Genomic DNA, 25,818 nt, shown 5'->3' with positions numbered 1-25,818 from the left:
GTTGTTAACTTGCATTTCACTAATTGTGCCATATTGTACTTTTAAATTTTAAAGTTCATCTCAAATCAACAATTTAAATAAAACCACAAGCGGAATATTACAGAACATTTTTTTTGTGTACCTAAAATACAACATATTTATGAGTTATGAATCAATCTCATTTTTCGATAATTTCTAGTGTGCTTAACTTGTGCCAGAAAAACGATGATATTTAGTTCTTCAAATATCAATTGTAATATAAGTAATGTCAATGATAATAAAAAACAATGGTTTTGACGTCAAGTATAGATTTATTTTATAAAGATTGACGTCTAATAAAATTTTCGGTATAAGTCAAATAAAACCTTCAAAAATTTTGTCATTATAAAAATAAAGAAATCCAAAAATAAATTATATTTGTTTCACATATCGTTTACAAACAATATTACTAAGGTTGACAAATGACTCACCTGACAGACGTAAGTCCCATTGTCTCTTTTCTGAACATATTTAATTTGCAACGTCCAATCTTCTGAACTGTCACCATGAAGGATCTGGAAATAAATGATACACATTAAGGTAACTGAAAATGTAATGAATATAACGATAGATTTTTAACACCAATGGTGGGAAAATAATACTTAAGATAGAGATAGGTGCAATGAGTGTAATATAATATTGAAAAATCAGGTAAGAAAATCTGAGGTAAGACTAGGTTATGAGGTAAGACCGGGTCGAGTTATTGGTTAAATCGGGGTCACGGTTGTATGATGGAATCGCGAGGAATTAATACATAATGAAGGGCCGGGATATATATAATCATGGTTTTTTTTTAGTGAAAAAACAATACAATATGAGTTAAAAAAACAAATTTATTATGTGAGTAATTGAAATAAAATTATTGTTAACATTTATAATTATACATATGTATAAAACCCATCTTGTGAACACATCAGTCCTCAAAAATGGCTATCTCCGTGCTTGCAATACTATTGCAATTGTTAATGAATTTAAAAACGATACATTATTATTTAACAAAGATAATATTATGTGAAACGTTTTTGGAACCTCGGAGTGAATTATTTTACAGGTTTAAAGTGGTTTATGATGCTTATAAGGTAAACATTTATTTTGGTATAGAACATTTACTGAAAGGCTGAAGACCACATATATTATTATTTAATAATCATTATAAGAGTGGGCATATTGACGATGCCTTAAGAAAATTTCTCCTTACCTACTCAAACTGATCAGTTTGAGAAAATAAATAGTAGGTATATTTTCAGTTTTTTCAAAATAGAAACAAATATTTACTAAAAATTTACACTTTACTATAAAGAAAAGAAGGAGAATGAGAAGGAAAGAAGGAAGAGAAATGAAAAAATCAAATGTTTATAAAGCGACATTTTATACGTAATTTGAATGTAAATAAAGAGGGGGCGTCCTTGATTTTAGTGGGTAGATTATTCCATAGTCAAAAAGGCAAAAAAAAAAAGCGGCGAATTACATAATATTCATGGTAAATAATACATACAGTCCCCAGCTGAAAAATCAAAAGAATATATATTTTTTTTTATTCAAACTGGTTTGACTTCCCAGCAAACCAAGCGGTTAAATCACGCGCGGCGGCCGCGCGCGGGCACCGGGGTCGCGCCCGCGTTGCAGACACAAACGCTCTTCACTGTGGCCATGCCACTAGTACCCATTTGTCAACTATAAGATATATAAGAGTTAAATTAAAACTCGCGTGGTTTATGTTACTTCAAAAAAATAATAATTAAATAGTATTTAAAATTAATTTCAATTTGAATATGTGCCAATGTTTGAAACTTTACATAGTAAATATTATAAAATGTACCTTTGTATTGCGCAGAGAAACTTTTTAATGTTAAGACCAACCTCCTTATCAAGATAAACATGAATATAACAAAAGTCATTTTTTAAAGCATACGCCTATACAACACTACAATTTCCATATAATACCAAAGATGCGGGACTATTGAACGTTAATTTGTCGTTTTGAGGTTAATATTCAGCGTACACAGTTCGCGATCCAACCCAGACGAAAGGAATCGTATGCTGACGCCATGAGCCAATTGTCTTAAATGTGGAATAGTAAGGGTTCATATCCCTTGGTAAATGAAATTCATAATAAATAAGAATTGAACATGCACATTCCCCGGCATATTTTTCATTCTCTAGTCTGATAAGTCGACATTTTTCTGACAAAGCTTGTTTATTGCAAAATCAATGACCTGTTTATTTTCGAGAAAAAAAACAAGAATTTTCGGAAATAATACTAATAATTAAAAAGTGTCATTGTATTATAACCAAGTTAAATACTTACCACGTTATTTTAATTTTAAACCACTCTTAACTTTACTAAGTTATGTTTTTATTCATACCACAAGATTTTTAAACTTCTAAACTGTTATTTTTTACCAACAGGAGTTAGTCTCTTTTTTACTTTTTTGTTAATGATTTTTTTTGTTTTCACTTAATCTTTTAGTTATAATTAAACTGTTAAAGTTAATATTTCATTTTATGTATGTCATTATAAATATATTGTTTATTGCTGTATTTTCGGTAAAACATTTTTTTCAAAGAGGTTATTTAAACCGTTGATGAATAAATATATAAAAATTAAGCATGAACCACCTAAATATATACATACAAATTAAACATGAACCACTAAAATAATAACGTACCATATATACATATCTAATATCCAATAAATGATTTCAAACTTTCGATTGTGTTCATTTAATCAAGCAACGACTGTATACTTAAATCTATCAATAGCAAATAATTGCCGAGTTTAGCCCATTTATCATAAATAACGTTAATGATTATGATAAAATTATAAATAAACTTATCAATGAAACTTTTTGGTTTAGTTTTAAATAAGACTCAAAGAACATATTGCCTCCTATAGATTAAAAAATGACAAATCTTATTTTGCAACACACTTAAAATAAATTAATAAATTAGAATCATTAGAAATTAATAGAATTAAACTTAATGCAGTAATAACTAACCAGCAATTGGAATTATCGAACTCTCTTTTACTTAAACCATTAATTTAATTATAACTACGCTTCTTTTGATTGAATTATTTACTACTAAAACAATATAATAACCATAAAATTAATTATCAAAATGAATAACTTAATTTCATCAACAATGTATAATCTAAGTATGTATCTTAAAATATTTCGTCATTTATCTATAGGTATGTAAACTTTCCTGTCAAAAATGAAGTATTATTCTAACTTTATCTGTTAAAATGTGTATTTTCCACTCTGTTGTATTTCGCCGTGTGTTACTTTCTCACATTTTAAATCATAAAAGTTTAATCCCAATTTCGGTCCAAAAACTCCCAAAATGAGCTGTTAAGCAAACTAGTTGTAAATATTTATGTTTCAGTCCCCTGTTAAAATACTTATTTGATCTAATCTTCAAAATATGTTATGAATAGAAAAAAACTGTAAATGTTGTAAACAATTCAACAGTCTTGAAGATGCCTACTTAGGGAAATACGCTCGTTGGTCAAAATAATAAAAAGTAAAAATAAACCAAGAAGTTTCATTGGTAAGTTTATTTATAACTTTATTATCATCATTAACTATGGAGTTTTATTAAGAAATATCAACAAAAAACATCAATATTATAAATTACGTTCTCTTTCTGTTCATCTTCTTCGTTCGCCTTTTATTCATAGTTAACGCCTTTTTTAAAAATTCACTAATCCGATACTTTTCCATAAATATTGATATCAAATCCTCTGAAACGACCATCGATGCATCCCTTAAAATTATATTTAAAATAAATAAATGAATATAAAAATACGAGCTAGTATAATATCGACCACAAGTTTGTAATAAAAACGTTTTATTTTACGTTTCCTTGAGGTTACTTTAATCTTCTTTTGGTTATTTTAAAGCCAAGGGACTAGAAATACTATAAAGGTAAATTTATTCATGAATCACAACTAACAATGATCTCACTTTGCTTAAATTGTGTACTGGAGAACAGTTTTATCAGAGTGAACCTTCCTTTATTTTTCCCTCTGATATTTTATGTCACAAACGAGAAGGGAGGAAATTTGAAATTCGAACGATTTTTATTGTTTATGGCAGCCCCAAGCCCAGGTGATCATTTTGGGAGGAATCAAATGTCCGGTGTAAAATAAAATCCGGATTTTCATGTGACCCAACTTCTAACATTGCGATTAACACGCGATAGAAAAAACCATCTTACTTTGTTATAAAAAAAGAGAAAACTTGTAAGATTGACATTGAAAATTGCTAAAAACTGCAGTGAAAGCACTCCGTTTACATACCAAAAAACCGAAGGTCTTTCTATCGGTTTTGCTCATACTAAAAAACTTATTTTTGTCAGAAAAGGAATTTACTTTAAAATCTTAATTGAAAAAAAAAACGATTTTTATTTAATGTTTTAAGTTTATATATTTTTGTATTTTTTTCATTTTTATAATAATATGAAACTATTATTGTTATTATAATTTGTTATAAAAGTTTAAATTTATAGTAAACGAAACTTTAGAACAAGTGTTTTCATATGAAGCTTATGTAAAATCTAAAATATGTTATATGCAACAGCTATGGGGAACAAGAAACCAAAATGAAATCAACAGACTACAACGACAGCAAAATAAAATATTGAAGCTAGTTTATGACCTCCTTTATCTAACACCAACTAAAGAACTCTTTAAAAAAATAAACAATTAAATGTAAATGAACTTTTTCAAACAAAATTTTTAAAATTGATTCATAAGCCACTGACATCATTGTAGACAAAGAACTAAAACTAGAAAAAAAGTATAAAACATGGACATAATACAAGAAAATCAAACTAATATCAGTATAATATTCCAAAACGAGTCAAAGACAATCGAGACTAACAAATCAGGGTCTGAAATTATACTATAAACTACCAGAAAAAACTTAACAAAAGACTCTAGACAAACTGTTTAAAAGATGTAAAAAATATTATTATCAACAACAGAGTATGAAAACAGAATTATGTATTATTTTTGAAAAATGAACGGTTTATAAATAAAGTTACAAATATTTTTTTTGAAAATTCTAGTGAAGCTGCTAGGATTATTTTCGTTCAATTCAATGTCTAACACTTATGTTATTTTATTTTGTATTGCGTAAATATACTTTTAATTTTTAGCCAGTAAACGACCCGTATTTCGACACTGAACTTAAACCTGAATTCAACTCTCTTATTTCCATGACTCAGCCCATTTTACTGCAAGTTTATTGTCATTTTTTCCCATGACTATGGTAGCAGTCAATAAAAATATCTACGAACATATTAATTTCAAATTAGTGACGATCAAAAAATGAATTGAAATTTTATTGCAATACTATTTGTCATTTTCCCGTACGAGAAAGCAGAGGCAATGGATTGCCTCATAGGTCAATCCTGACGTACATTCAACATTTGTGCATCTCGTTAAACATGCCCTTTTGTTTGCTTTTGACATTTCCAGATTTGAGATTTTGTTTTATCTAATCGTCTCACGTCTTTTTTGGGCATCCTAGTCCTATGTTACCATTTATTCCTGCTATATATATATATCAGTTTAAACGTTTTTCTGACACACATTCGTTTAACAGGACCAAACCATATTATTAACCATTTCTTAGTCTTATCAATTATACGTGTCTCAAATTTTCACTCTCGTCTAATGTCGTCATTAGTTGCTCTGTTATCAATTAATTTTCCATCCATTCATCTAAAAAAATTGAATTGATTTTATTTTACACTCTCTTCATATACCCAAAACCCAATTTAAAGACAAAGCGTCGTCTTTTCGGCTTCTTCTTCGTTTTTTAATGGCCTTTTAACCTCTCAAGTTGGTCTTTTTGGCTTCGATTGACTTAAATATAGTTATTTTTTCAGTAAACGATTGACTTATTACAATTTAATTTTCATCAACTGCAATTTTACAATTAAAATTCAAAATTTTAACTCCATTGCTTTCGTTTCTCTTTTCACTAAGAGTAAGAGCTACAGTAGAACCACTTACTTAAGTTTTAAAGTCAGCAAATGCGTCTTATTTTTACACTACGTTTTTTTTCAACATTATTTTGCAATAAAATTGATTTTATAAACTCTAAATTTCAATCTAATTCACGTATTTCCTAAATTATATTTTTTATTCGTAAAAGATTCTTTGAGACTTTAGAGGTGGACGTATTATCTACATTTTTGACCAAGAAGTAATCATCACCAGGTATTTGAATAAAAAATCAAAGAATCGGGTGGGTTACAAAAATATTGTAAAAAGTAATCAGACCGTGATGTAAGGAGAGAGAAAACTTTTCTTACCTGAAATCTTTCGTCATTTGTGAAAGTAAAGACTCCAGACGACAAAATGTGCCAGTCCCTTCGTCGGATCCACGAGACTTGCTTTGAAAAAAGAAAAATAATTATAAATACAAGAATTCATATATCTACAATCTACACATGTAGGTACAAAGGTATCCAGGGGGAAGATGCAAAAAAACTAGCAAGAAAATATCTGTGCCTTTTCTTGAATAGATTTTTGATTCAATAATTTATTTTATTTATTTCATGATCTTCATTCTCTTTCCCCACCTAACGATGCATAGAGCGTTGTATAAGTATACCAATTGCAGCTTATCTCAAAAAAATTCTTACATGAAGGGAAGATGATCAGTCTAACGCTTCAGGTACCAGTCAAGCAACTAAAATATTCTAGTGTAAAAACATCCTTTTAAATAAATATTTCATTTTAAGCATGTCAGGAATCGAATCCTAGACCTCTTGCATGGTAGGCAAACGCGCTGACCATTACATCCCTAGGCCGACAATTGATTTATTTAATTTATTATTGATGTTCAAAGCATTTTCTGCACATTTATTAAAATGTTTGACCACAGTGAAACATTTTAATAAATGTAAGTAAATATTTGTATTCAACCACTTACCACCTTTTAATGTCAACACTTTATCAGGGCATTCTCTAGTGGTGAGTGTCCTGATAAAGAGACGAGTATATCTTGAAGCCGGTATACATTAAAAGTTGGTATTTTTTTCTAAATTTCTCGTCCAAATCATCAAGTTTGAGAAAATAAGAAGTAAATGGACATTGTGCACATGTTCTCGATATTAATACAGAATATCACGATTTGAAATAAAAATAAACTAAAAATTGACACTTTACTATGAAACGAGGAAAGAGGGTAGGAAGAAAAGAAAGAAAATGGAAAAAAAAATATTTAGAAAGTGAAATTTCAATCTTGATTTAAATGTAAATAAAGAAGGTGCGTCTCTGACATTAGTGGGTAGATTATCACATAATCGAGCAGCTACAATCGTAAACGAGGAGGAACGAGGAACGAAATCAGACCAGTTAATGGGTATTAAAAAGATTTTCTTGTTACTAGAACAAAGATACATTCCATGTTGTAATAAAGATAGGAAGAGCTCTCCCAGATAAAAAGAAACGAATTAAGAGGTTATATCATCCACATTCTTATTCTATCAATATTTTTTGGACCAAGCGGGATGAAGTCCCCTTGCGAGTTATTAATATTAATACATTACAACAGAGATAAAGAACATTTCACATAAGGGAATATAAAAGTCTAGGCATTTACGAGGCTTATGACCTGTCGTTGGCTGGTTTAAGTGGCCACTAGTTCAAGATGTATAAAATTTGAAAAAAATTTCAGGCGTTGTTCAGTATGTAGGTGAATAATTAAGTCAGAAAATCACCCGAATCAATAAAAGATTCAGCTCTTTGATTTTACAAACATCAATAGATGGCTGAATTAAAATAACATAGATGTTTAAATAAGGTCAGAATGGCGAATGTTACACAATGTGTAAAGGAGCCATTTAAACCAGCCCAAGACAAACCCTGCAAATGCCTAGACTTCTATATTCGTTTCTGAAAAACGTTTGTCATTTAATATGTAACTACGTTATATATTAATCGGTGGTTATTTTTTTTAATGGAAATTAGGCATGAATACAATTCATTCAATTATGAAATGAATTTATTAAAAAAAACAGCAAAAAATTGTGTTTTTACTTGGAGAGATAAATTTGAAACAGTTTTACAACTTCAAACCACTCGCGCTCTCCTGAACAATTTACCAAATGTGATTTCCAGCATTACAGCTTTTAAGTACAGATATAGAAACAGATAAAAACTTTAAAATATAATAAAAAAAGCATTGAAAAACATAAGGGGAATAAAAAAAAAGTTCTGAACGAATTATTAAATGTTCGTTTAAATCGTTGCAAACTTAAACCAAAAAAGTCTAAATCTTGTCTTCAGTTAACAATACGACAAAGACGGAATTGGAGAATCAAGGCCACAGTTTATTTTATGCTTATCGATGAACAGTACTTCATTGTGTCTCAACATTAAGCGTTCCAAAACTGAGTAATTCCAAAACATCTTGAACGTGAGACGTATTTCCGAGTGATGCCGAAGCATCCCAAATGGCGGCGGGTATTTACGAACGAGGGCCCAATTACAATGAGAACTTAATAGAATTATCGTGCGATTGTCTATAATGTAAAATCGATCTAAATGTAATTGTACATATTGGTTTACTAATTGAAAATATTTTATTTAGTACCTACTTAACCTATAATTGAACCTGTTATAAATAAAAATATATGGAAATATTATAACCAAGATGAAGAACATTTAAGATAAGTCCAGGCATTAACAGGACTTATGACCTGTCATTAGCTGGTTTAAGTGGCCACTTTACACACTGTGTAACATTCACCATTCTGCCCATATTTGAACATCTTTATTCCTTAAATTCTTTCATCTGTTATTGTTTGTAAAGTTAAAAAGCTGAAACCTTTATTAATGCGGGTGAGATTCATCTTATTGAATTATTTCACCTACACACTAGGCAACGCCTGAAAATCTTATTTTTTCGATTTTTATACTTTTTCATGGACCAGGTGGATTGATCAACAATATTTTGAATCCGGTCATTGTCTACAAAAATTTGGACAAACTGAAAATATTGTTAGTAAATATATGAATTTTAGTACAGAAAATTCGATTTAACTTTATAGACAATTGAAGATAACTGTATAAACATCTCACAGTGATCGCCCTCTTAGGTGAGTGATTCGATTCAATTGAAAAGAATCAGGTGGTTAGCGCTCTAACAAAGTCTCGGGATTGAATCCCGGTAAAGTTGATTCCTTTATTAATGAAATTATATTTATTTTTTGTATTTTAAAAAGTTAATATGTTTATCAATATTTTGTTATTATCCTTAACTTAATTATAAACCAACAATATGTTCATATTACACTGATTTTACCAAATTGAACGGTTTGGGTAGGTGGGAAGAAATTGCTCACCTTTATGCAAATTAATGTTAACTGTATATGTACATAAAGTGTTTAAATAAATAAATTGAGTTTCTCTACTGACACTTTTTGGCGGAACTACATTTTAATTATAACAACAAATTACTGCCATTAGTTTAATTCCACTTTTATTTTTGATTTTCACCAGTGATCGGATTTTACCATGACCGACATAACCATACAAACACCGTTTTTTCTGGTGAAAATATAAATAAAAGTAAAATAAACCTAACACAGTGCTTTAATTATTTTATTTGTATGATAATGAATGTAACAGTTTTTATTTGAATATTAAATAAGGATTTTGTTTTCATGTATTAAATTTATATTTTTCCTTTGTTATCATCTTTTTAAATGAAAACCGTAGTCGCGTCTATATTAACATCAACGTTTGTACGAAACAATTCAAGTGAATCAAATGTTGCTTTGTCGCTTTATTCACTAAAATGTTAAGAAAAAATACTTCACTGAATAATGGTCCATCGTCAGAACTTACCCTTTTCTGTACAAAGGGGAGGGATGGTTAGAAGTCTGTTCTAAGCGTGCGAATATGCTTTAATGGCGTACATTCAAGTTGCTTGTTAGGCGACTCGTGAAAAATGGGACATTTTGTGCTAGAGACCATGTACTACATTATGAACATAATAGAGATGTTCTTTTTTTACGAATAAAACATGTTTATTTTAAGTTTACATGTGCACACCTGAAGCTAAAAAGGTTCATAATAGAGCAATGAACATGGAATCTCTATTAACAGTAAAAATTAAACACAACTTAATCATTAATACACATAATGATACACAGAGTAAGAGAGGAAGAGCCTAAAACTGGAAATTCTAGCATGAAAAGATACAAATCTCTTGGTAGGCTGTTAATCAGACCAATTATTCTTCTCACAAGCACCATCAACTGTAAATTAATTGTGATATTACTGATATTACGAAAGCTCATTGGTTCATCTTGCGGAGCATCTCCACATGAACTTTGCACCTCTGCCTTCGATCTGTGTAATAAATCTCTTAAATAGAGTATGTCTGTCCAGTTTGGCAAACGTCAGCACATGCCAAATACAAAAATATTGCTGTAAATGACACTACGCGACTGGTGTTTGGTTGCCTTAAGCCGTGCACAAACTTTAGCCTATAATAGGAACTGCTTCATGACACATCAGGAAAAATAAAACAGCGGACACCGCGAGTCGCACATGGAACCACGACCCAGATACACAATTTACAACCATACAATTGCTATTTTGATACTGGAATCGAGAAAATGATTTCTCCAAGTCACAATCGACCTCTGAAGAAAAATGCAGAAACGATATATAGAGATAGCAACTTAACGCTAGGTTCTGAATAACGCCATCCAAAAGCACGAACAACGCGCATAGTTTGGACTTTCCTACGTAGAAAGCGCTCAACAAACTGAGACAGAGGTGATTAGGTACAAATATAATCAATAGAAGTGGAGTTTTCTGTAGAGAGATGACAAGGTCTGTGATTGTGGAGTGCAGTATGATCCACGTCGGCTGTGGTGTCCACAAATGCGGATGACTTGTGTTGTGTTGTGTTGTGGTCTGTGTTGCCTAGTTCTTCAGTAGTTTCACGGTGTATGTAATTTCATGCGCTCCAAAATGTTGAGATTATAAATTAAACCGTTCAGAAGTGTAAAGGTCATAATGAGTAAAGTAATGTTTCTTCTTGTCTGCAAATTTGTAATACCAGGCATGAAATATTGAAGTAAAGCTTTCTTATGTTTTTTTTCATCTTTTGATATATTTAACGTACCCCTGAATTTATTTAAAAAAAATTTAGACTTATTGTTTCTGGCTGCGATACAATTTCACTTAAGATTTAATGATGCACACTCCTGAACACTTACTCCCACACAAATACACATAAACACACATCTACACTTCTTCTCATACAAATACACATAAACACACCCTTCTGTTATAACACAATTTAATAATATGTATGATTTTTATTTTGAAACTTTGCTGGTCTGTCTTTAAACTGTATTTAAAAAAAATATACATATAATAATATGGTGGACTGTTTCTCTTTTTAAAACAATTAATAGGTAGGAGAATGCACCAACAGTGGATTTTTTTAAACTTGATTTACCTTTCAAAAATGTTTATCTGAAAGTAATAATCAAATTTTCAACACTAGGAGATAATTCTGGTTCAATATCACACATAAATTTGTCATTATTTTTCCCTCTGGACACGTTCAAAAGAAAACACAGTAAAAATATTTTTTATCAAAAATATATAAAACAAGCAAAGTAAATGTCAACTCATCATCTGACCTAAAAGTAAAATAGCGCGCCCAAAACCACCCTTCCTAAGGCGTTTTCTTGTTTCAATGGAAAAGCCGTGTTCAGTAATATTACATCTCACCGCGTATTTCAATCTAAAAGAAAATCCCCCGTATATTGGGATCTTTGAATGCACAAAACTTACCCCCGTTCGCTTTTAAGGAAAAGCGACGTGAAAATTTATGCGAAATTGTAAAATCGATCGGAATTTCTTTGGATTGAGAAGTCCCCAGCATTTCGATTACGGTTTTGGTGCTACTTATATCAATTACTAGAATAATTCCATAATGTAAACCTAGAATATTTTCTTCTTCTTATCATATCTCGTTTTATTTATACTGCATTTTCTTCACAATTTAACGTTTATCTTTAAAATCCTTTCGACATTAAATTTGAATTGTAATACATGCATTAATTTTTTTAAATGATTAAATTTGAAATGTTATGCCGAAATATATAAGTAGTTTATTTGAATTTTTCAACAAACCAGTTCAATAAAATTTAAAAAGGGGGTGTGCATTTGAATCACATTAAATTGGTCGTTATGATTATCAGCGTTTAGAGATTTTAGCCCTTTGCGGCTCACAATATATCTTTTGTTGTACTTAAAACGTTATTTTACTTCATTGGTAATCTTTTGAGACCGAAAAACTTCATGTTAATTTTTTAAAATTCTGTTATTTATTTTTATTAAAGGTACCTTAACAAATAATTATTTTAGATGGAGACAATATTAAGCAAACAAACTTTTTAACTCATTTTAAACATAACATAAAATGACCACACAAAAAATTAGGTAAGGATCAAAATGTAAAAGTAAGTGATTCTAAATAATCCTTATTGAATCAATCAAACGAGTGATCAAAATATATTTAAAAAATCTTTCATGTAAAATATTGTCACCAAAACCACAGATAACATTAATAAATAGTGAAAATGACACAATTTTCCTTAACAGTTTTCAAACTTTTCGAAAAGTAGTTTTATATGACTTTTTTTGGTCTTATAAGCTTCATACATCGGAGCAGTGAAGTAAAGAATACAGATGTGTAAGCAAATTAAAGCAAAAACATCAAGGAATTTTAATAAAATTGATATTTTCCGTTTAAACGTCTTAAAATTTATTGTGTACAACACAGCTTTTATTGCATGCGACAATTATAATATGGGTTTATGTTGACAGACAACTTCTTGGTAAAATAAAACATATTTAGATTATTAGGATAGCAGTAAATTGATATTTTTGTTTTATAATTTACACGTACGTACAGTCCGTTCAAACGTTTCATAAGCCTATGTAATGTAGTGCCTGTTGGTGAACCATGTAAATATACAAACTTCGTTTTTAGACAAATTAGAATATTTTATTTGAAAATGTTCAGTCACATTAACGTAAAACAAGGTTTGTTATGTAATGGAATGGAATGGATGGTTTGTATTATTCAGACAAACAGAAAACTCACTCCGAGAAAATAAAAAACTAAGAGTTGCCAATAGATAAAATAACAATTATTCAAAACATTTTTTATTTTTAATTTTAAAATATATATATATGTCTTTCTCTCCCTTAGGATAGAAACAATCATATTAAATTAAAATCATTTAAAAGTTAGTAATAAAGTTCAAAATCTGCTTAAATTGTCTGCTAAATTGCATGTCAATATTTAATATAAGTTATACGTCTCTTTATATGTACACATGCTCATTATCATGTTTTGTATTTTCTACAATATTTAACATGTACAAATAAATATTTTGAAAAATTAAACCATTTTTACTATTTTCTTTAAACGCATTGATAAACATTTGAATTATAATTTTTTTATTTCTTACATGTCTCAAATTCTTAACTTTTATTTTTTTAAACAGGGCTCATTCTTTATTATCTATAATGTACTTAATAACTAACTTATATCACAGTTGAAAAGGTATATTTTTTTATCAGGTAACAATTTTGTTTTATTAATCTGTACGCCAGAAAAAAATCCAATACAATTTACAAATTCTAATCAAGGTAGCATAATTATTAATAAATCATAACTTATAAAGTTTATATTTGAAGCACTAAATGTGTGGTTATTCATGATTATAAAATAAATAGAACAACTTTGTTTTTAACCATTTTTTTTATTATTCTTTAACACAGTAAATAAACAATCCCACTTTAACAATGGAGGCGGATTTTTTTTATAAATGACATTTTTTCAAAACAATTATCTAAATCCCTACCATCAAACATTAAACCGGCTTTCTACACAACTTATATAGGAACATTGTTAAAAAAATCACAAAGACTAAGTTCATAAATATAATATATCTGGGATATACAAATTAAAAAGTAATGATTGTCATTCAACCTACATTGGAAAAACTAAAAGAAACTTTATTACCAGAGTAAAAGAAATCTTAAGATGCTTAAATAATAATAATTTCTCTGAATTCGCAAATCATCTGTTAGAAAATAACCATCACTTCAATAAAGACACTGGATTAAAAGTAATTTATGTTAAAAATAAAATATTAAAGTTAGACAACTTAGAAATCTTAGAAATTAAAAAGTGATTCATAAAAAAATGAGTTACCAAATAAACATTATTTATTTTAATCATCTCCTGTCTAGCTTTGAAAATTTTGATATTAAATTACCACCATTGTAAGGAAAATAAGACTTGATTTATTAGGTCCACGTGTAGTATTTATAAATAGGAATTAATTCATTTGTTACGTAAACCTTGACGAAGAAGCTGGTTTGATTTGAAACCGGTTGGTAGAAAAAATATATATATAATAAAAATTAGTGGTTAAAAACAAAGTTGTTTTATTTATTTTAAAATCAAAACTTAAATAAGAAAAAGCTTTTATTTACGAAGGCTAAATTTGAATTATTTAATTAGTTAGATTAATTTATATAAAGTGAGCTTTAAGGGTTGGCCCAAAATCACGATATAGTAATCCTGGGAGTTAATTTGTTTAGATCAACCAAATTATTGTCACATTAGCTTGAAATATTTGACAGAAAATTCTGTTATTTCACCGAAATGGAATGCGTGCAGCCATTTCTAAACAGTTAATTTAAATTTAAGGCCTATAAAACCCTTTTGGCGGAATTCACATATGGGTTTTACCAGCGCAGGCACGATGAGGTAATAAGCAAAAGAGTAAAACCACAGTCAAATTGCTTATCCAGGCACCAAGATGGGTACTTTGGATGTCAATGCATGTATTACCATCACTTTGTTTTTCTAATACGTAATTTAACTAGGTTCGCACGTATCTTTTGGGTTGGAAAAACAATTTTAACTCACAGCTTGAACTATCGATATTATTAAAAATTAATATGTTATGTGAGTGACTTCTTACCACGGTAATAAATAAGTTCTCATATATTTCTAAAAAAAAAAGTTCTCATATATTTCCTTGTATTGTATTATGCCTTTCAATAATTGAAGAAAATAATTTATATAACCCTTCCGGGCCTAAATGGGGTATCTTGTGATCCTCAAATAGAATAATCTTACAATTTTTTTTTGTTAATTTTGTGAATTCTTCCAATAAGATTTGCATTTATCTTTACTTTCCCCCGTGAAAACAGCAAACCTTATTTGCTTTGTTTGTCAGTTTGCATATGCGCTTTTTGCTGTTTAGTGGAGTTATTCCAGCCATAACCACAAAAAAAACAGATTTCGTGTTTTACATGTTTCATGCATTCCTCTCCCGATTCCCCACAGTACCTCAACGCTAACGAGGGACGCGACAATTAAATCAGTGTTGACCAACGCGTCATGGTGAAAGTATCATAATGTCATAAAGAATCTTTTCGAGACAGTATTTTGTAAAAAAAAATATGAATTGCAGAAATGGCAAAGATTGCAGAAATCGCAGAAATTGCAGAAATTGCATAAATTGTAGAAAACTAGACTTAAAGTTGTATTCATAGCATTTAAACTGGGGTATTTCTGGTACCCCCTTTAGGAACTTGCGGTTTTTTTCACCTTCAGGCTCGAAAAAGTTGAAATATAAAAACATTGTTTTTAACCACTTATTTTATTTTTTTCCAACCGGTTTCGAAGCTACAAAATATAAACTTATGACAATAACAAAGGTTTACTTTACAAATAAATCTAGTACTTTTCAACCATGTCTACAAAATTTTTAATTTGAACAAAGTAAGCTAATTATCATTTTTGTCATGTTGTTCTTGTAAAGGTTGGAGGTGTTTTACCTTTATTTTAGGTTTGATATTTAGTGAACAGTGTCAACATCAAGTATGATGATCATTTGTAAATTAAACAAAACAAAACAAACAAACCATCACGCCATTTCCCCGTAGGGGTAGGCAGAGAGGATAGAACGCCACAACACTCTATCTTTGCATACATATCTCGCTTCCTCTACATTCATACATCTTCTCATGCATGCGCGCCGATTATTCCGATTTTTGACATGTCCATCTTTAAGTATTTGTTGGATTTGGTCATGCCATGTCTTTCCATGCCATTTGTAAATTTAACCTTGATTAAATATAAGCTTGTGTACATTCAAAACTGGTCAGTAAATAAAATGTGGTTAGAAGAAAAGTTTATTTATATTATAATAAACAACCACAAAGTTAGTGGTTTAATTATAAGAAAAACATATATTTTTATAAATTTCAGTTCATATATTATTATTTTAACTTATAACCACTTTACCGTATTTTTTATCTATACTGGTTTCGAGACGTTAAAAAGTCGGTAAGAGATTTTAAACTAATATTAAGTAACATAATTTAATAAATACTTGTAAATCTATAAACAAATATACATATTACGCGCATTAAGCATTATTCTATACACCACTCAAAATGGCAATAAAAAGTTAAATCAGGAATTTTTTTGATTTTTAACCAAGTTTTAATGCTGAACGGTACCTTCAACTGAAAAATAAAAAGTCTACTTTTATGCCAAAGTTTTTTACAAAATTGATAGTAGTATATTGATCAAGTCAGTTTATGAACATCTGCCAATGAAATTTTAACAAAATCAAAATATTTCATACTACCACAATGCGATGCTAATGTTTTGTACGAAAAAAGCAAAGGAAACGTGTAATCAAAAGCGTACTAAATAAAAACACTTTGAGTTCGTGTCTGTTTAAAAACTTCAATCTTGATTTGTAAAAAAAAAACGATTCTGACTTGGTCAGTTTTCATTGTACGTAGAAATTAAAATTGTTATCTATCCGTTTCGTTTTTTGTAAAACTCTGTAAGTTCATTCAAATTTAACGCGGGTCTTAAGTTTAGAATTTTGAGTAACCTCCGCAAAAATAATTCTGCTCCTTACTGATTGTATACCAAATATTCAAATTTATAATAAAGATATCGGGCTCAAAGATGTCACGAAAGAAATGAAACCGGACATTGTTAATTCAAATTGGTGAATTTGAACATCACTTGTCGTTTACTTCTATAAATATTTCATTTAAAATATGGTAGTCGACTAATATATGAAAATTCGATTTAACAAATAGGCAATAGGGAAATATCACAAATAACGTACAAATACTGATGAAAATAAATCAAGTGGATTCGGAAAAAAATATTGTCTACATCAATATGGATATTGTGGAGAAATTATAAAAAAATATGCCCTTCGAAAAACGCGACATGTTTGACATTGATAATTGTCTTGTCAAGATTCATGACGATGTTTTATAAAAAATTAAACAGTTACAAACAAAGTTCAAAATTAAAATGTATAGTGACGGTGTGACCAATGCAATGACCGTTTTCACCAGAATTCAAAATTCAAAATGTTTTTTATGCTGCTAATAAGTAGCAGAAAAAATTTTTTTTTTCTCGACAGTAATTCATAGACCCTTATTATTTTTAAAATGTAAAAAAAATAAAATATTTCTGTATCGGAGATAACTCTGTTAACTAGGAAAGCTAAGGTTACAGGTTGGTTGGAAAAAAATGTAAAATAAATAGCATTCCGAACTAACTAAATAATTAGTTAATTAACCTTTAAGAATATTATTTTATTCTTAATTTATTTTTTTGCACCACAACAGGCCGGAGGCCCAATAACAGTAGTGAACAACAGCACAGAAAATCCAGGCTTGAGAAAAATCACATTCAATTTTCCAATTCAGAATTCCCACCAGGAATCAAACCCAGAAACTTCCGTGCGTAAGTCAAGCGTCTTCACCCCTACACCAAGGAGGCCGCCAACTTTGTATCAATTCTTAATAAATCTGTAGCTAAACTGTCTTCGTGTCAACATTACTAGTATGGAATTTCGACCAACCGAAAGTTTTGTTACGAGGTTACGTGTATTAAATAAAATAGTTTACTTGCAAATTTATCTGGCGTTTTACTTTAAACTAAATCGACTGTATAGAGTTAATATACTTAAAAATAAATGTAAACAATTTTGGCTAAATCTAACCTCAGGAAGTGAATTTAATTTACATAAAATGTTCAAAGTTGATAACGTCGTGTCAAAGTAACCGCAATCAGTGTCGGGCGAAGAGAATTTGAATTTAGTTTTATAGTTGTTAGTGACGTGTTGCTTTGCGGCGTTGGCAGATATCTGGCACCTGGTGTGAAAGTGTTAAGTGTTGCTAGTGCCGACGTAAAAACGACTGGTCCAAGAAGTACAAAAATTGAAAAATTGTTTTCAGGCGTTGCCTTGTATGTGAAATAATTCAGATTAATCTTTCATGACAACAAATGTTTCTGCTTTTTCACTTCATTCAAATCAACAGGTTAAAGAATAGAAGAAATACGGATGTTAAAACATAGAAAACATGGTGAATGTATACGCCATAAGCCCTGCAAATACCTAGATTTCCAAAATTTATTTTCTAAGTGTAATTTGTTTAGCGAAATGTAAAAACGAAAAAATGACATGACGTTTTGACATGCTGGGAAATCATAAGAAATTTGAGCACGTTGCCTTGTGAAATTGATTGATTTATGACACTCATAAAAAATAAATTGAACATATTTTTTCTTACCCCTCTATCGCTGGAGTGCCTCACTGGACAATGCAGAAAGGCTGTGGTCCCAAGTTGTATAGTCACGTTGGTCAAGGTATTATTTTCCAAGGGTCTGTCGAGCTTATTGTACCCTTTGTGATTGCTATGCCATTCATACCTCCACGCTTTGTCCTTGTTACGCCCATCTATAAATAACATTTCAACACAGAAAATGAGGAAGTCGAACCTAAAATGTTCACCCTACGACCCTACACAGGTAGTATCAATTAAACGTAGTTGTACAGAAAAAAGCCAGTTATAGAAAAACAACGCTGGGATAATATCACTTTTGGGAAAAAAGTGAATAATCAAATCTCCAAAACAGTACAAATGCTTTTTACTGTGAGAAATTATGAATAATTCACACACTTTTATGTTTTCCTAATACAAAACAATAACTGAATAGTGTATTTGATCAGTTTTAATGATTTTTAAGGTATGGCTGACCACACAATCTAATATGTGCATTTTGCAGAAAACAGCCAACCCATGTTGAGTTGTATCATTATGTATTAATCATCTCATTTTATATTTAAATAATAGTACTTAGTTGTACAGGATCACTTATTTATTTGTCAATCAATAAAATAATTTAGTTGTGTTTTATATAATTTTTTGTGATTTTTACAGTCTGGTTTACATCACAATCAGAAATATGAATTTTTCAGGAAATAACTAGATCTTATAACTCATACAACCTCTGAATGTATGAGGTAACATTCGTATTTGCGACATTTCGAAATCACGATATTTTCAGAAGGTGATTATTACATTTCTTTTGGTCTGATTAATGGATCATAGAATTGACTTTCTTGAACCCGATTACACCAATATTCAATTTTTTCAAAATTGTATTGTTGCTATTTTCTGCATAACTAGGTTCGATTTGAGTTAGTTTACCCAAACTAAAAACAGTAATTAAAATTAAACTGAGCAGATGAAATATTGTTGTAAAATCTAGCACATATAAATTAAATCCTCTTTTAATACACAAAAATAATCAAATGGAATAATTTAAGAAATCAAGTAACCAAACATAGGCAGAAAAGTAGATGCACAAAATATTTTGAGGTCGATTACAATGGTTAAAGTGAGATTTCTGAAAATGCTCAATATCCATATTCCCTTCTCAACTAAGTTTTTCTATCTCGGTTGTCATTTCGTGAGGTAAATTGTACAACAAGTTAACTTCAAAATCAGCATTTTTGAGTTACCCACTAAAAACACATATTTGTATGTTCCTCCATAAATACAACAAATAGGCTAGTTGTGATTCATGAAAGCCATATAATGAGGATTTGAATGAACGGCTTCATGAAAGAAGATACAAAAATGTTTTTTACTGGTAAACTAAAAAATCCTGACTTTGACGTGAACCTATGTTGTTGTAGTAATTACTCCACGATTTATAAATAATGAAACACTCCAAAAAACACTGAATCCATTATTTGTCCATAAAGATTTCAACATAATTAAAATATTGTCATAGTTTTTGAACCAAATCCATTATTTAAGTAAGATAAATAAAAATCTGCACTTAATCTTCCTAAATTAAAAAAGATTTTATCTATTTTGGAAAAAGACTGCGAATAAAAATATAATAAAGATAATTCAAAATTGTACATAAATATGTATTAAAACTTAAGATTTTTTTTTTTATTGAATAGTAAAATAAATAAATAAAATATTATAGAGTATGGTGATGCGCAAGCTGGTTCTCGACATTAGGTATATAAATTTTGTTTTGTCACAGCGCAAAATTGGATTAGGAAAAGAAATTGAGATGGACTGACCTTTTGTAGATTTTCGTTCCTCTGGAAAACAGCGGTAAAACTCTACACTGATGGTATTTTCTTTATCATGTAAATTTAGTGTAAGTTTATAATTACCTATTTTTTTTTACCGAAATCGATTTGGTGGTTAACTTATATGTTGGTTAAGTTTCAAGCAGGCACTGACCCCAAGTGACAAAATAATAAATTAAATAGTTCTTGGAACTTTATACAGGTGAGAAAGGGACAGGATTAAAGTTGGCGAGAGAATAGGAGACAGTTATAGGAATTTATTTACGCTGTGACACCTTATCATATGACCTAACCAGACTTATTTGATGATTAAGGTATTGTTTTTGGTTATTTTTTATACTTAGTGATTCTTAAATTGTTTTAACTATATTTGTTGTACAAAAAAAAACTACGTTTCATAAACTTGTATTTATTAAAAATCTTATACTTACTGAACTATGTTGAATAAAACTAAAATAACATAAAAATATTAAGGTTTAAATAATACACTACATATGTTAGTATCTGAGTGCTTAAGTGTCGTATAGATTTCCTGAAAATAAAAATGATTTTTTTTTCGCACTACAAAGGCCAGGCGGCCTAGTTTTAGTAATAAATTACAGTATAGAACAATCCTGATTGAGGAAAAATCAGGTTAAACTTTCGTGATCCCACTTGGAGTCAAACTCAGAATCCTCAATGCATGAAGCAAACATCTTAGCCTCTACACCACGGGGCTGTGGAAATGATTTCATATAGGATACTGAATACATATTTTCTTGCAGATAGTTATCGCAAATAATGATTATTAAATAATGTTTTTTTCGCGTTGCTTATAAATTAGGCATCTCAAAACAACTCTAATGAATTTTAGGATTATGTTTTAAAAAAATAGCTTCACTATATTATTTTTTTATTAAAGAAAGAAAAGACGAGTGATTTCTTTATTCATAATTTTTTTATTACAATTTAAAAATGAAAAAGTAAAGGCGGCATTTATATACGACTATAAATGCGGATTAAATAAATCTTTAACATTTTCTCGTAAATTCCGACCTTGTCAAAAGAAACTCCCTCTTAAAAATAAAATACAAAATCAACATTGTAAAATATATTTCAAATGTTGTTCATACGAGAAAGGTAATGAAAATTTATTCAAATAAAAAGTATTGTCATAATAAAATTTCATTGTACTCATTGATGAAGTATAAATAAATATATATATATATATTTATTTAATATCCCCGTACTTACCTACCTACTCTGATTTTATCTTGTTTATTTATTTTCTTCATGTTATTCTTATGAAATGTATGATATTTATTAAAAAATATAAATTTTGAGTTTATTGCACGTGAATGCACATGATTTATTTTTTTATAATAATTGTATCCTGAATATAAGGATTTCATTTGAAATAAATGAATGAAAGAATTCGTTCAGAATATACAAACGAACTAAAATACAACGTTTTTAATAAACCAAAATTATAGACCAATTATAGTTTTTTTTATGTATTACTAAATACAAAGCCAAAACAAAAACATAATCGTGTTAAGTCATTTTGTATCACTCCACGTGTAAAAAGAAGAAAAAAAAAAAAAGAAAAAACTCGGTCCTAAGAAAACCTGTTTGTCAACAGATAGATACCTAGTGACCCTAAATAAGCATTTTTTTGTTAAAAATAAGAGAAAACCAACAATTATTTTTATGTTTTTTTTATTTTGTTGTTAACGTATAATTTATAAATTTACGAGTATATATTTTTATTTATTTGATTCTTTATATATTTGTGATAACAAAACTCACCAAGTCAATTCATGTTTCTTTTCAGTGAAGATCCTTTACTTTAAAACATATGATTACAATATTTGTATAATAAAAATTACTACTTAAATTTAACGAGCGAAATGTGTTTTATTTTAAGAACAATAATTTGATTTTTTAAAAAAATAATAAGTACAGGATATCGCAATTATAAGATGAAAAATAAATATAAGAAAGGGAATACAAAAACAAAAGTATTCAAAAACTAGTTTCAATGTGTAGGTCCGGACAAAATACCTTCAATACCGTTGAAAAAGTGTGTTGACTTCCTTACATATCCTTTGTTTAATATAATCTATAATTAGTCGCTATGTGAGGGAATTTTTCTTTAATATTAGAAGTCTGGTTTCTTACCACCTATACATAAGAGTGTGGATAAATGTGATGTCACAAATTATATACCGATTTGTATAAAATCTGCAATACCAAATCTCTTCGAAAAAATAATTTTGCAAAAAGTGACTTCAATTTTCAATCAAATAATAATTCCAAATCAACGTGGTTTTATGCCTTTAGGATCAACATTAACTAATCTTGTAATATATTTAAATGTTATTTTGAACTCTTTTAATTTACGTAAACAAGTGGATTCAGTGTTTACAGATTTCTCTAAAGCGTTTGATAAGATGAACCATAGAATCATGATCGATAAGTTATCCAAGTTGGGTTTCTGTGGATCAATTTTAAAATGGTTCCGGAGTCACTTAACTGGTAGATCATTCGCAGTAAAAATTTGTGACACCACATCCAGTTACGTTGAGGCGACTAGTAGAGTCCCGCAAGGATCCCATTTGGGTCCGATACTTTTAAATATATTTATCAACGATATTTTTGATAGAACTATAATAAATGTATTTTATTTTAAACCATAATAAAATAAAATAAATTTTAAATAGGTGCGAAGGTTTTCACGGTCACTGTTATCAATATTATGTATCTTTTTTGGGTGATACCGTGTATGTTGGATTTGATCCGACGTTTCGGCTACCATTGCAGGAGCCATCTTCAGGGAAAACTGTGTGTTTTATAGAGAAATGTATGTGTTTAAGTACTAGTAATTTGTACCGTGTCACAGTCAGCAGTAGGCACATTTCTTGTTTTGTAGGAAAGAATAATTATGTTTATGTACTAGTAATTTGTACTGTGTCGCAGACACACAAATACACAGACATCCAAATAATATAAACAAAGACGACGGGCTTAAATTAAATTCAACATGGTTCCCAGCACTACATATGACAAAAACGAATAGAAATGTGCCTACTGCCGGCTGCGACACAGTACAAATTACTAGTACATAAACATAATTATTCTTTCCTACAAAACAAGAAATGTGCCTACTGCTGACTGTGACACGGTACAAATTACTAGTACTTAAACACATACATTTCTCTATAAAACACACAGTTTTCCCTGAAGATGGCTCCTGCAATGGTAGCCGAAACGTCGGATCAAATCCAACATACACGGTATCACCCAAAAAAGATACATAAAATAAATTTTGTTTTGAAGTTTTATTGTTTGCTGACGACATGAAAATTTTCAGAGTAATTTAGACTTTTGATGATTGTATTTCTATCCAACACAACCTAAATAAACTATTTTCGTGGCGTTCAACAAATAAACTCCAATTTAATGTAAAAAAATGTCAAATCATGAGATTTTACAGGATTCAGTATCCAACAATGTTTAATTAGTCTATTGGCAATTCCAAACTTGTTTCCGTTTCCAAAATACGCTATAAATTATTTTTTTTTTTCTCCTTTTTTAAATTGTTTTTTGTGTCTTGATTTTGTCAAAAAGATTGTACGATTTCCATAATAAATAAATAAATAATATCTCAAAGATAAAAAAATGCAATAAACTCATTTTTACAGTGTAACAATGTAGAAATAAAAGTTTAAATTAGATAATACTACTTTAAATCTTTTACATTTGAACACGATTTGATACAAACTAGTTTATTTTATATAATTACCTGAATGTTTTGGTGATGAAAGAAGAACCGTTGGTAGGCACAGCAACAGCAGCAAAACCGCCCCCATGCCGACCAATTGGTCACCAACTTCTACCAAGTTCCAGCTCTTGGTACAAATTCATCGAAATACCTTCTTGGTACGAGTACATCGAACTTTCATGAAATTAAAAAAGAAATGTCACCAAAAATCAGACGACATAATTTATAAATTTTTTTATCTCGCCTTGACACAACCATGATCAAAGAGTTCCATCAATTGAACCGGCTTAAATTAATTTTATCGCAATTTCCTTTTATGGCCAGGGATTTTTTGCTTTTATCCGGGGTCCAGATGTTTTTTCAATCTGAAACAAATAAATACAATATATTATTTATTGAATTGAGAAAACTCTTTCAAAGACTAAAAACAAAATTATAAACACCATAATATTTGCTTTAGGGGAAAGCATCTTTAGAATTAATTATAGAACGGAAACATTTTCAAGAATGATCCACTTCTTTGACTGGACAAGCAAAAATAATTTTCTTTTGTGTATTTTACTGATCAATTTGGTTTTCTGTGATCTCAGTTGATTAGAAAAATATTTTCTTATTTCAAACGTTTTCGTAAATCCAATTGAATGCGAAACTAAAATAAGGACATTTAATATTATTATTTTTATTTTCAACCCATTGAATAAATATTATCAAAGATATGAAAATATTTCGTTATTAAAAAAAAATATTGAAATACCACTCAAAGTTCTTATTAAGCTTTATCAAAAATGTACTTTAATCAAAAAACATTGATTGTTAGTTACATGGTAAAATTATTATATTTTAATTAATAAAAAAACCTCAATATTAAATAATCTTTGTTGTATTATTTTCACGAGTCGTGCATAGTTATTAATCGAATCTAATCAATTATTAATGAATCGGCATTCACTCTGAAACGCTGCAAGATAAATTATCATATAAATAAACTCTTTGTTATAAGTGTTGCACGTTTATTTAGGACTAAAGTTTCAGGAGAGCCCTCCTCTCTTCTTTGAGTAATTTTTATTTTTAAAATAATTAACAAAATAATGTTATTTTAAACTATAAGGTACACGTTTTCATATTTACGAGTATGCTAAACGTTGCGATTGCGATAAAATCATAAAAATGAAACATAATAATATTTTTTAAGTATGGTTATTTTTCATGGTACCTTTCTATTAACATCTCAAAGTTCAAATTAATTTAACAATGCTTTTTCCATTTGAATAACAAAAAAATATTTAAGAAAAGAAAAAACACAATCATATTACAGTACTTTTTCATTTGATCATTAATTTTAATGAAAAAAAAATAAATTGAACCAAGACTGTTATAGTAATAAACAATGATATTATTTTACTGCAGGATGAACATTATAACCGTCTATCATTTACATAAGATATAAAATTTATTGGATTTTCAGTTATTTTATAAAAACTGAGGAATGAAAAATAAGGCATACGTTATGATAA

General features: G+C 29.1%; 1 protein-coding gene across 1 annotated transcript in view; it reads right to left on the bottom strand.

Moving 5' to 3' along the window:
- Positions 1-24,643, bottom strand: part of LOC148279007 (limbic system-associated membrane protein-like) — an 82,372-nt gene extending 57,729 nt beyond the window's left edge. The window contains exons 1-4 of the mRNA XM_088230577.1: positions 24,326-24,643; positions 18,716-18,882; positions 6,346-6,426; positions 450-533 (exon numbers count right to left, since the gene is read on the bottom strand). Coding sequence (XP_088086703.1) covers positions 450-533; positions 6,346-6,426; positions 18,716-18,882; positions 24,326-24,392 — 399 coding nt within the window. The 5' untranslated portion in view covers positions 24,393-24,643. The remainder of the gene's footprint in view (positions 1-449; positions 534-6,345; positions 6,427-18,715; positions 18,883-24,325) is intronic.
- Positions 24,644-25,818: the final 1,175 nt, after the last annotated feature.

This window comes from Micrasema longulum, unplaced genomic scaffold (genome assembly GCF_059751315.1).
Source record: "Micrasema longulum isolate JH-2025_06_02 unplaced genomic scaffold, ASM5975131v1 h1tg000786l, whole genome shotgun sequence".
Lineage (NCBI taxonomy): Eukaryota > Metazoa > Arthropoda > Insecta > Trichoptera > Brachycentridae > Micrasema > Micrasema longulum.
The sequence above is the reverse complement of the archived record's forward strand: the minus strand, read 5'-3'. Positions and strand labels throughout refer to the sequence as shown.